The sequence below is a fragment of the Danio rerio genome, chromosome 23 (assembly GCF_052040795.2).
Source record: "Danio rerio strain M-AB ecotype USA chromosome 23, GRCz13ab, whole genome shotgun sequence".
NCBI lineage: Eukaryota > Metazoa > Chordata > Actinopteri > Cypriniformes > Danionidae > Danio > Danio rerio.
Window position 1 is genome coordinate 24,541,886 of NC_141043.1, and position 12,563 is coordinate 24,554,448.

The following is a 12,563-nucleotide window of genomic DNA, read 5'->3' on the forward strand; positions in this document are numbered from 1 at the left end:
GCAGTGCGCCTCAGAACGTCTTCCTTTTTAAACCAGAACGCCTATGGGGGCACATATGAGCGCAAATGCATTTGCTATTTAAACAGCCTGGTGGAAAACGTCAAAACTACTCTTGTGCCAAGCTGAAACTAGCAAACTGTGTCGTGCCTTGCGCCACATTACGCCGGGTGTATGATAGGGCCCTACACTGCTCAGTTCGGATGAGATGATAAACTGAGGTTCTGACTTTGTGCAGTTGTTGAAAATCCCAGGATGTCCTTTAAAAAAGAATAGTGGTTTAACCCCGGTATCCTGTCCAAATTTGCCCACTGGCCTCTGTCCATCATGGTCTCTTAACCATCCCCATATTATAATTGGCTTCATCACTCTGTCTCCTCCCCACCAATCAGCTGGCGCAATATGGCTGCCGTCACGTCATCCAAGTGGATGCTGCACACTGGTGGTGGATGAGGAAATTCCCCCCAAAAATGTGTAAAGTATTTTGAGTATCTGGAAAAGAGCTTAATAAATGTAAGGAATTATTTTTACTATTATTATTATGCCATTATTTTAAAATGCCAGTGAAGTTAAAACATTTTATAGTTTTGTCATTTTTCCGTTGCATATTTTAACATGTATGAGAAATATAAAGATTTTATTGTGTTAAAAGCAAAAATGTTTTAATGTGTTTACATGAATGAAACATTTCTGCTGTAAAGGGCAGACCAATGTTTTCACTTCAAGTCAATATTTTTAACTCATGTTCTCAACTTCATTGAAGGTGTTTTACTTTATAATAAAGTGCATCATCAGAATAACTTTGAAGATATTTTCTGATTCCGCCTATAATCTATTGTCACTGAATTCCCATCCCACACAATCCAGAGAACAGCACATCTGCACACATTTTTCTGCATTCAGTTCTAGTTTCTAATTAGTTAATGTCATACCAGAATCAGAAAGAGCTTTATTGCCAGGTATATTCACACATACGAGGAGTTTGTTTTCGTGACAGAGCTTCTGCAGTGCAACAGAATAACAGAGACAGGACAAAAAAAAAAACAGATATTAAATATATTTTAAAAATAGAAGTAAGAAGTGAATGCAAATAAACAAATCGATTAGTGTATGTATAGGTATTACTACAGTTATATTTGCAGCTGTTATGTGCAAATTGACATGTAAAGTGTGTTATTAAATAAGTGTATAAGTGTATAAAAAGTGTAGCAAGTCGTAATGTTGGTTTTATAATAATAATTGATGTTGGCAATTATTATCATCAAGTGTTCATGAGATGGATTGCCTGAGGGAAGAAACTGTTTCTGTGTCGGGCTGTTCTGGTGCGCAGTGTTCTGTAGCATCGACCAGGAGGTAAAAGTTCAGAGAGGCATTGTGCTGGGTGTGAGGAGTCCAGAGTGATTTTGGCAGCCCTTCTGTTCGCTCTGGCTAAGCACAGTTTTTAGAGAGTAGGGAAGGTTGTACCAATGGTTCGCTCAGCAGTTCGAACTATTTGACGTAGTCTTCGAAGGTCAGATTTGGTAGCTGAGCTAAACCAGACAGTTATTGACGTGCAGATGACTGATTCAATGATGGATGTGGGAAACTGTTTCAGCATCTCCTTTGGGAGGTTGAAGTTCCTCAGGTGACTAAGAAAGTACAGCCTTTGTTGAGCTTTTTTGACAATGGAGTCAATTTGAGTATCCCACTTCAGGTCCTTAGAGATGGTGGTGCCAGGGAACCTGAATGACTCCACTACTGCCACAAAGCTGTCCATGATGCTCAGTGGGGGGAGAGCAGGGGGTTTCTCCTGAAGTCCACTATCATCTTCACTGTTTAGGAGCTATTTAGCTACTGTAGACATTGTGTTGGATTTACATACAGTTGAAGACTGAATTATTAGTCCCCCTGAATTATTAGCTCCCTGTATTTTTTCCTCAATTTCTGTTTAACGGAGTGAAGATTTTTTTTTCAACACATTTCTAAACATAATAGTTTTATTACCTCATTTCTAATAACTGATTTATTTAATATTTGCTGTGATTCTATACAGCTTAAAGGGGCATTTAAAGGCTTAATTAGGTTAACTAGGCAGGTTAGGGTAAGTTATTATATGACGATGGTTTGTTCTGCAAACTATCGAAAAAAATATAGCTTAAAGGGAAAAATAATTTTGTCCTTAAAATGGTGTTTAAAAAATTAAAAACTGCTTTTATTCTAGTTGAAATAAAACAAATAAGACTTTATCCAAAAGAAAAAATATTATCAGACATACCGTGAAAATTTCATTGCTCTGTTAAACATCATTTGTGAAATATTTAAATCAGAAAAAAAAAATTAAAAGGGAGCTAATAATTCTGACTTTAACTTTATATATATTAAATATATGTATCTTTATTTACTTAATGAATGTGTTCAGATTAAATTTTAAGTTAAAAATTAAATTTAAAATGATCTATGATGTGAACAGCAATTAAAATGACCTTAGGTTGTGCTGTTATTTATTATTGTTGATTAAATAAATCATTCCAAAACATAGTGCAGTTTAAATTTTCAAGATTTATTTTCATGTTGAACTTCAGTATGACGTAATGAACAGAAAACACCTTCAGAGAAGGTAAAAACAAGACTTTAAACATAAAAGATACATTTGTAAATCACTAACAGTGAAAACATTGAGCTGCCCTTTACAGGGGAAAAGTCTTCTTCATGTAAACACATGCAAACATTAAAAACTATAATTTGTGCTTCAATACACAAATAAATCTTTCAAATGAAGATATATTTCTCTAACAATAAGAGAAAATCAGATATATTTCAAACAATAGAAATAAAAATAAAGCACTTTCTATAAAAGAAAGTAGTGTGATCATCCTTTACATGCAGAGCAAGAACCTTCAATGAAGGTAAGATCATGACTGCATATAAAAGACAAATTATTTCACTAACAGTGAGAACATTAATCTGCCCTTTACAGGGAAAAAGTCTCCTTCATGCAAACATTAAAAACAATCATTTGTGCTTCAACACACAAACAATTCCTTCAAATGAAGAAATATTTCTCTAACAATAAGAGAAGATGAAATTATTTCAAACAATAGAAATAAGAAGTAAAGCACTTTCAGTAAATGAAAGCAGTGTGGTCATCCTTTACATGCAGAGCAAGAATCCTTCAATGAAGGTAAGAAAATGACTTTACAAATAAAAGTGAAATACTTTGACTAACAGTGAAAACACTGATCTGCCCTTTACAGGGGAAAAGTCTCCTACATGTAAACACATGCAAACATTAAAAACAATCATTTGTGCTTCAACACACAAATAAATCTTACAACTGAAGAAGTGTTTCTTATATTATAAGAAAAGATAAGATGCATTTCAAATAGCAGAAATCTAAATCAAGTGTTTTCAGTGAACTAAAGCAGTGTGGTCATCGTATAGATGAAGAGAAAACAAACCCAATATGGGTGAAATGTTCAAATGTCTGAATCAGACTTTAAAGTTTCTACTGAATGTTAATTTTCACAAATGCACTGTAATAATCATTCTACACAGCAGATGATTGTGTGCATTGAGATCAAACATGACTGCTCACACAGTTTCACTAAACTCTCTTTCTCTGAAAGCAGATTAAATGTCCTGCAGAAGCTGCAGAGGCGGAAATCAATTCCTACTTTCTGAACTTCAGTCCATGCCAATCTCAGACTGGCATCGTGACTCGTGTCTCCTCAATGGTACGGCGGGTGCTCTGAGCTCTACCAGGGTCTCCAGATGTGACTGCGGGCTGGAGTGTGTTGTTTGGCGCTGCTGTTTGCGTGTGTTTCAGTGGTCTGAGGATTGTCCACACGTGTGTGCTGGTCTGCAGGAGTCTGCATGTGCAGGAAGAGCTTCATCAGTCTTGTGTGGCTCTGCGTCTGCACTGGGCACTGAGACAGAAAGCTGACGGCCTCCTGCACACATCTGGAGCGTCCGTCACCAGCCGCACTGCTTTTCTGAGAGCGTCTCAAGAAATCAAGCGTCATCTCCAGGATATCAGCTTTCTCCTGTCTGGAGTCGGGCTGCTGCTTGACGAACTCTTGAGCCAGAAGAGTCTTGAGCTTCTCGATGCTGCTGTTGATTCGCTCTCGGCGGATCTTCTCCACCATGGGCTTTCTCAGCTGAGGAAACATTGAGGACAGGCGTTTAGAAACACTCATCCAGCATTTCTGGAATCTGACATTGAGAGCTGAGCTGTGAAATGATCAATATTTACCTTGTTTGTCAGTAGAGTTTCTCTGCTGCTGATTGATCCAGTGATTGTAGGAGCCATTGCTGTGTGTCTTGTGTTCAGTTCTCCGTCAGGATCAGATCTGAGCTGTGCTCAACTCTCACTCCTCTCTCCTCTATTTATACTCACAAATCTCCATATCAATGTGTGAGTCTGGAGTTTGCTGGAGGTTCTCACAGTCTGCAGCCAATGGGAGCGTTTGGAGTGACACATGGCGGCTGAAGCCCTTTTTGCTCCAGCACAAAGAGCTCATCTCTGGGGAGCAGGTGGAGGGGCGTTTAAGAAGGATGAAAACTGATTCAGCTTGTGGCCTGTGAATGTGGGAAATTTGTGACCTCGTAAAGTGATCTAAGTGACTGCAAGTTTCAGCTTAGTTCTTTAAAGCAAGGTTTATTGTGTTCTTCACACAGGGCCCCAACATTTTTCTGTTGTCTCTTGAGAGTTAGACATGAGGCTTCCGGTATTTACAGTATGTTTTGCAAATATTTCAACTCGCACCACCTTTGTGCCATACACAGTATATACAGTATACTACAGCATTAAAGATTACTACATTATTTTCACAATTCAAAATACAACACAATGATATTTACAATAATATGATAATTTACAGTAAGTGTTCTACATCAATAGTTAATGTACCATAAGAAACTTGCAGTTTCCTTTAGTGTATAAGTTTATTTGCAATTTTAAATAGTTTTTATTTTGTCAATATAAACTGTTTATATTATATATTTTATACTATATCAAAACTGTAATTTAATAATAAAAATATGTTCCATGTCAGTCTCTTGATGAGGTCTAATCAGCACACTTGTGTCTTGGCACACTCTTTCTCTCTCTCTTTGCTCCTCCGGCAGCTGCTGCTCACAGGCTCAGCACTGAGATCCTGGGAGCGTCGCTGCAGCACGGCTTCCCACACTTATTCATTAACAACGCTCATCTGCCTCATAATAGAAGCGTGGCCCATTACACAAAGTCACACTGTGACCCAACGCCAGGCTCACCATCTGGAGGCATCATTCAATTACCTCCAGCGCAAGTATGCACTGCAGAGGCCATATCAGATTACACATCATCTGCTCCTTCTGTACTCACTTCCATTTTTGTGAGATAATATGTAATGGGTAAAATATTTTTCATTAGCTTGTGTTATCAATAAAATGTGGAAATGTGATTTTTTTTTATTATATACATCAAGTTTAATGAAATTGTCAAATTTTTCATCATATTAATAAGTATGTGTGTTAAACAGTAAATACAGTTATTACTAATTAATAGTAAAAAACATAATAATGCTTAATGTAAGTATAAAAATGGATATCAAATTGATTTGATGTACTTTTATGCTGAGTTTTACTTGTTTTCACACTATATATGCTATATTTATACATTTTTAATTACATTTTATTATGATTTAAGGTTAATTAAATAATAAAGTTGATTTTATAAGAGTGTAAAATGTAATAAATGAATATAGGAAAGGTTTGGGTGAAAATTATACGTTTAGACATGTTTAAATAGTTTCAAGAGCTATATAAGAGAAATACTCCATCATCGTTTATTATTATAATAAATATTGCTATAAGTATATTAAATCAATAATAATAATAATTCAAGTGAATATAATTAGAATGATCTGATAGATGTTTGTAATAGTATTATATAAAAATGTGTACCAAAAATGCATACAAATATAGGAATAAATAAATCATTTAAATAAACAAAGCTAATCAATTATTTTGTCTATTTATACATATTTATGTATTTATGATTAAATAAGATACATAAATAAATTAGGATAATGAATGTTAAATATATAGAAACAAATGAATAGGTATGAATAAAGCTGTCTGAACTTTCCCTCCAACTTTCACCAGTATTTTTGGACAGATGTTTAAGTGCACATTCCCACCACATATTATAGTTGACAACTTGAATGAGGTCAATGCTGATTCACATGCTCAATGCTGCTCTTTCAGCGATGTCTCATTCCTTGACGAACAGACAAAATAAAAGTTCCTTTCCACCTGCTCTGTTGGTTCTCAGGCCCTTGCTATTATTTATTTAAACAATCCACACTTGCACCATTGTCATACTGCAGCTTCCCGATTGGTTAAAAGTGTGAGAACTCACATCTCATTAAATTCAGCCGGTCTGCATATAAATTCAACCCAAGTATGAGAAAAAGGTCATTGAATTTCACTGAGCACTGAAGAACGACAATCCTTCGCCATGAGAGATCTGCAGAAAACGTAAGTTAACACTCATGACATTAAGTTACACCTGTTGTTTTTTAAGTTTTAACATTTTTCAGTCTAATGTGAAGGGGAAAATCCAAAAATACACTTTATCCATTTGTGCCTGTAGAATTCAATTAAAATACATATTTATAACGGCAATTTCACAAATTAAGTTATTTTTTTATTGCGCTGAGCCTAAATTTCAATTTAATCTGTTCTTTAATACACCAGACTTTACGTTTTATTCATAACTACATTCTGAAGGTTTTACTGGGGAACATACTTCATCTGACTGTATGCATTTTATTCTATACAAAACTTACTGAATTATGGATTGAATAAAAGAGATTCCCTAATCATCTCTATAAAAACAACAATAATATTGAACCTGAAACGCAATATATGCAAATTAGTGCATAATTCATTAGGTAAAGCCTCATTTGCATATTTAAACATTTTAGACAACTTCTAACAAAAAAAAATTATAAATAAATAAATTATTAACCATACTAATCTTGTCGTATAATGTATTAGCAACACATTTTTTTTCGTCTCAACTTTATTTTTAAGTTATTTACACTTCTGAACTCAATGTTTGTAACTCAAGCCTTCTTTTGTATCTCAGGTGTAAAATTGTGAGTCTGGAAAGGAAATGCTCAGATGGTGTAGAGCAGATTCTGGGTGTTTTGGAGCAGCGGCTGCACAATGGCATCTCTCCCACTGAGCTTTGGGACAAAACCCTCTCGTTCTTCACCCCAAAGAAGACCTTGATCTTCCACAATGGATACTCCAAGTACTCCAGGGAGACGCTTCGGTTGTTTCCAGACTCTGCAGAAGACGTGTCTCCTCTTTGCATTCAGCAGTGACACAAACATATGTTGTGGAAGAGATGGAAGTTCTTTGGTCAAGTCTTGGTCTTCAGAATTGCTGAACTGAACTTGGTTTTTCTGCTGGACATGGAGGCATGATTTTTCTGTCTCTTTTTTAAAATACAGCAGCATATTAATGAAGAGAAGTCTTTTATAAAGACATGATGTGCATAAAAACAAATGGTACCCTAAGGGGGTTTTGTATTCCAGAAATGGATTTATGATAGGATTTGTTGTAATGCCAACAATTGTGCGTAATTGCTTTTGATGCAATATACAGAGAAAAATGATATCATGAGTTTGCTAAATGATAAACCTGACACTAAAGTTATTTAAGAATAGAATATGTTTGTCTGCTGTTTTATGCAATGGATTGTGTTAGTCTGAATGCTTAAATGCATTTGCTAATGATTTAATCAGATGTTTGTTAACAAAATAAAATTCTTTCCTAAAATTTGAGTATTAAATGCCTGTATTTAACTTTTTCCTGATAAAATATCCCGAAATACTGGAAACTGTTAGTTAATTGATATTTTAAAAGATTATATTTATAGCCAATATTGTTTTATTATGATTATTTAAATTGATTAACTCTTAAGTTTGTGTTATTTTACTTTAAACTTTACAAAAGTTTAAACAAAAGGTACAAAAGGCCCATACAAATAGGTTTTTCAGATATACACAGAGAAACTAATCACATTTTATTTTTATATCATTCTGTTGATTATAAGTTGACCTAACTTAACTCGACTAGTTAAGTAGCCCAGATAGTAGTATAAGTTGTACTTGTAATGTTTGTTTAATCAGTAATATGTAGAATGACTGCTATAAGGCCATAAAAATAAAATGTAAGCTATAACTTAAGCTGTCTATATTTCCAGTTGTTCTAAAGCAAATTGTCTAACTAGACCAGGGGTGCACAAACTTTTCTTATGAAGGGCCAAAAACCAAACTTGATTGAGGCTAGTGGGCCAAGGTAAATATTTGCCATGGGTAATTTCCTAATTTATTTAATAATGTGGTCACACTTCATTTTGATGGTCTGTTTGTTAAATTTAAGTTGCGTTGCATCTATTTGACAACTAATTCTCATTGATTAGGTAGACTGTTATGTTGGGGTTGGGGTTAGGGTTAGTGTAGGTTGACATGTACAGTACTTGCAAAGTTTCTTATAGTCAGTTAAACATCTGTTGAAGGAGCAGTATCAACAGATATTAAACAGACAGGCTACCGATACTCAAATGAGCCATAAAATAAAATGTTACCAATAATGTTTAACAATGACTAGAAAACATTGTCTTATATTTACTAATACAGTATTTTTTACATTTTATAATGAACTTAATACAGTAAAAACAAAACAATCTCATTAGACAAATTTTTGCCTCAATATGCTCATCAATGTCTTCTGCATGTATAGTCTTCTATCTGTCGAGTGACAGTATTTACATTTTAAAATAAAATAAAATTTATTTACAACTATTAATTGAAATATTTCATTTAAGATTGCTCTTAATAAAATACATAAAAAGCAATAATACAAACAAAAAAGGTTATGTCAAATTAAAAAATTACCTTCTCAGTGCTGTGATGAAAATATTAAAGGCATTCGCCCCAGCCCTCTCCACCATTCTCATTCTTCTCTCAGATGGGACAGTGGCTCAAATCAAAGGTTACAACGTTGGCCTGCAGGCTCTACTTTGGGCATCTCTGAACCAGATACTGTTCTGTACCGCCATCTCATGGTCTCCAAAAGTCACTACAACGGTATTCATTGTTTTCAGCAGTTACAGAGCATTTCATCTATTACAGGTCAATTCCTCTCTGAATGTGACTTTGCTTGCTTTCGCTGTTTTGAAAATAAGCAGAATTTTCATGTTTGCTAAGATTTACACCGCAAAATCCCAACGCATCACTGTTCTGTGTATCTCAGCGGTGTGTGATCCTCTTACATCAAAAAACAGGGCCGGTTGATTTATTGCCTTCTGCTGAGGGGCTGTGTCTCTGCGTGTGCATGTGTGTGTGTGCATCATGTGTGTGTTCCTCCAGTGTGCTACTAATTCCACTGCTGTTCCACTGAACCCCAAAACCTCCACATTGCAACATTCATCCAGCAGTCACTCTCTGGGCTTCTGGCCTGGTTTCTTTATATGATCAGACCTGTGGGACGTGTACTGGGAATGAAACCCTCCCAGTTTAATCACACTTACAAGAATGAACAGAACAGCAGTATGTAGTTCAGAAATATCTTTCAGCGCATGGCTGCACACACAGAGACATTATTTGCAAATGTCTCAGCATGTCGTAATAAACCTGGGTGGAAAATAAAACATTTTCTGAGGGAAAGATCATGATTTTATTCATGTGAAAGACCAGAGATATGTGGAGCAGGCTGTGCTTTAAATGTTATAGGATAAATTAGGACCAATTTGTGGAAGAAAATATTAAAGCAGCAGTATAAACTGAAGTGACTTTAGAATGAGAACAGAAATGAAAATACTCATTTTTTACTCTCACTTAAGTGGTTCCAAATGTTTTTGTGTGTTTTTTTTTTGTATTCTATTGAACACAGAAGAATATATTTTGAAGAAAGCTGAAAACCTGTAACCAATGACTTCCTCCATTGTAGGAAAAAACAAATATTATGGAAATCAATGGTTACACATGGCGTCTGTATACAGTTGAAGTCAGAATTATTAGCCCCCCTTTTAATTATTATTATTTTTTTAAAATATTTTCCAAATGATGTTTAACTGAGCAAGAAAATGTTCACAGTATGTTTGATAATATATTTTTTTCTTCTGGAGAAAGTCTTATTTGTTTTATTTAACCTAGAATAAAAGCAGTTTTTAATTAAAAAAAAAAAAAAACATTTTAAAGTCAAAAGCATTCACCCATTTAAAAGCCGGATTTTTTCGATAGCCTACAGAACAAACCATCATTATACAATAACTTGCCTAATTATCCTGATCTGCCTAGTTAACATAATTAACCTAGTGAAGCCTTTAAATGTCACTTAAAGCTGTATAGAAGTGTCTTGAAAAATATCAAGTAAAATATTATGTACAGTCATCATGGCAAAGATAAAATAAATCAGTTATTAGAGATGAGTTATTAAAACTATTATATTTAGAAGTGTGTTGAGAATATCTGACATTGTATTGTGTTTTATTATTATCTCAGTGCTACTTTGAAGGTGTCTTGAGTGAAAATCTCTCCAAAGCATCTCCAATAGATCTGAACCAGAAGTCATGTGACATGTTTATATAGTAGCTGCATATTTCTATAACATGCAGAAATTTGTTTCCATAACCGACACACACTGTCTATGTTGCACGCTTTAATTAGTTTCTGCAGTAATTGCAATTGATGCTCAAATATAGAGCTATGGGGAATTTCAATTTTTCTGCATTTACTGGATTTGGGTTTGAGTCAAATGTTAACATAAATTTCTATTTTTTTTATGAGGTTTCATCAGTAGTTTACAGAATATAAGAACAATGACACTTCTTGAACATCTCTTCTTACTATCACTCTGCGCTTACATTCTACCATATGAATGGAAAGCAGAATAGGACCTTCTCATGATTTAAATAAATGTATAAATGGACCTAAAGGGTGGCAGCTTCTAAGAAAGTCATTTTTATCTTCTAAATGTCAGTTTTGTATATTTTTTGGTGCTAATATAAAACCTTAACACTAACATATTGATACTAATGTCAACAAAATGTTCATTTTAATTTCAGTGGTAGTAGGGAGTTGTTGCATTGTGAGGGAAACTCTGTCTAGAAAATGTAAAATGAGAAATTAAAAAAAGAGGAAGATTTGTTGCTTTATAAAAAAGTTAGATGGGTTGGGGATTAAGAGTTATTACTTATTAATAATTATTTTGTTGACATCGTCTTAGATGAAGTTTTATGCATAGTAAAAGAATAATTATATTCATTATAGGGCTATAATTATTTAACTCAAATAAGTTTTGCATATCCATATATGTGGTTTATTTTATGATATAGTGACGTGTTTGCTCTTTTATAAATGATATAAATAAATATAATTGGGTGCATAGACTTAATTAGAATCAGATTTATTTTATTTATTCCCTGTGTTTCTTTAACTTTTGCTTTGAGATGTTTATTGTCCAGAAAAAAAAACAAAAAAAAAATTCTTAAGTTTTAAGCAGAAGGAAAATCTCCCCACATAGACCCTGCCTTGTTTATTAGTTATTTTTAAATCATATTTGCTATAAATTCTAACTTTTCTTCCTAATTATTAATAACATTAAAGCTTTTTGTCAGAATAACAAGTTCAAATCGGAAACATTGTTGTTGTTTTTTCTATATATATATATATATATATATATATATATATATATATATATATATATATATATATATATATATATATATATATATATGTAAATTATATAGTTATATAGATATTTAATAGAGAAGATTTTTTTCAACACATTTCCAAACATAATAAATTTAATAACTCATTTCTAATAACTGATTTATTTTATCTTTGCCATGATGACAGTCAATAATATTTTACTAGATATTATTCAAGATATTTCTATACAGATTTAAGTGACATTTAAAGACTTAACTAGGTTAATTAGGTTAACCAGGCAGGTTAGGGTAATTAGGCAAGTTATTGTATAATTATGGTTTCTTCTGTAGACTATTGAAAAAAATTAAAGGGGCTAATAATTTTGACCTTAAAATGGTTTTTAAAAAATTAAAAACTGCTTTTATTCTAGGTGAAATAAAACAAACAAGGCTTTCTTCAGAAGAAAAAATATTATCAGACATACTGTGAACATTTCCTTGCTCTGGTAAAAATAATAAAAAAAATATGGAAAATATTTTAAAAAGAAAAAAAATCAAAGGGGGGCTAATAATTCTGACTTCAACTCTCTCTCTCTATATATATATATATATATATATATATATATATATATATATATATATATATATATATATATATATATATATATATATATACATACACACTTTTTTTCTTTTTCTTTTTTTTTTACATATTTTCATCACTGCACCAATGTTTCTCATTTGAATTTGTAATTCATACATATTCATGTCTGTTAATCTTATCAGAAAACTAATTTATGTTTCCATATCTAAATATATGTTCAAATATTGGAAAATAAATGACACATACTTTTAGTTATTGAAAGCTGGAAGAATA

General features: G+C 33.1%; 1 protein-coding gene and 1 long non-coding RNA gene across 2 annotated transcripts; one reads left to right on the forward strand and one right to left on the reverse strand.

The window, feature by feature from the left end:
- Positions 1–2,515: 2,515 nt before the first annotated feature.
- Positions 2,516–4,337, reverse strand: her4.5 (hairy-related 4, tandem duplicate 5). The gene is given in 2 exon segments (NM_131090.4): positions 2,516–4,133; positions 4,229–4,337. Coding segments are annotated over 2 exon segments (459 nt in total). The 5' UTR covers positions 4,286–4,337; the 3' UTR covers positions 2,516–3,731.
- Positions 4,338–6,437: 2,100 nt separating this feature from the next.
- On the forward strand, positions 6,438–7,813 carry si:ch73-21g5.7. The gene is given in 2 exon segments (NR_138546.1): positions 6,438–6,498; positions 7,112–7,813. It is a non-coding gene; the product is annotated as a si:ch73-21g5.7 (long non-coding RNA).
- Positions 7,814–12,563: the final 4,750 nt, after the last annotated feature.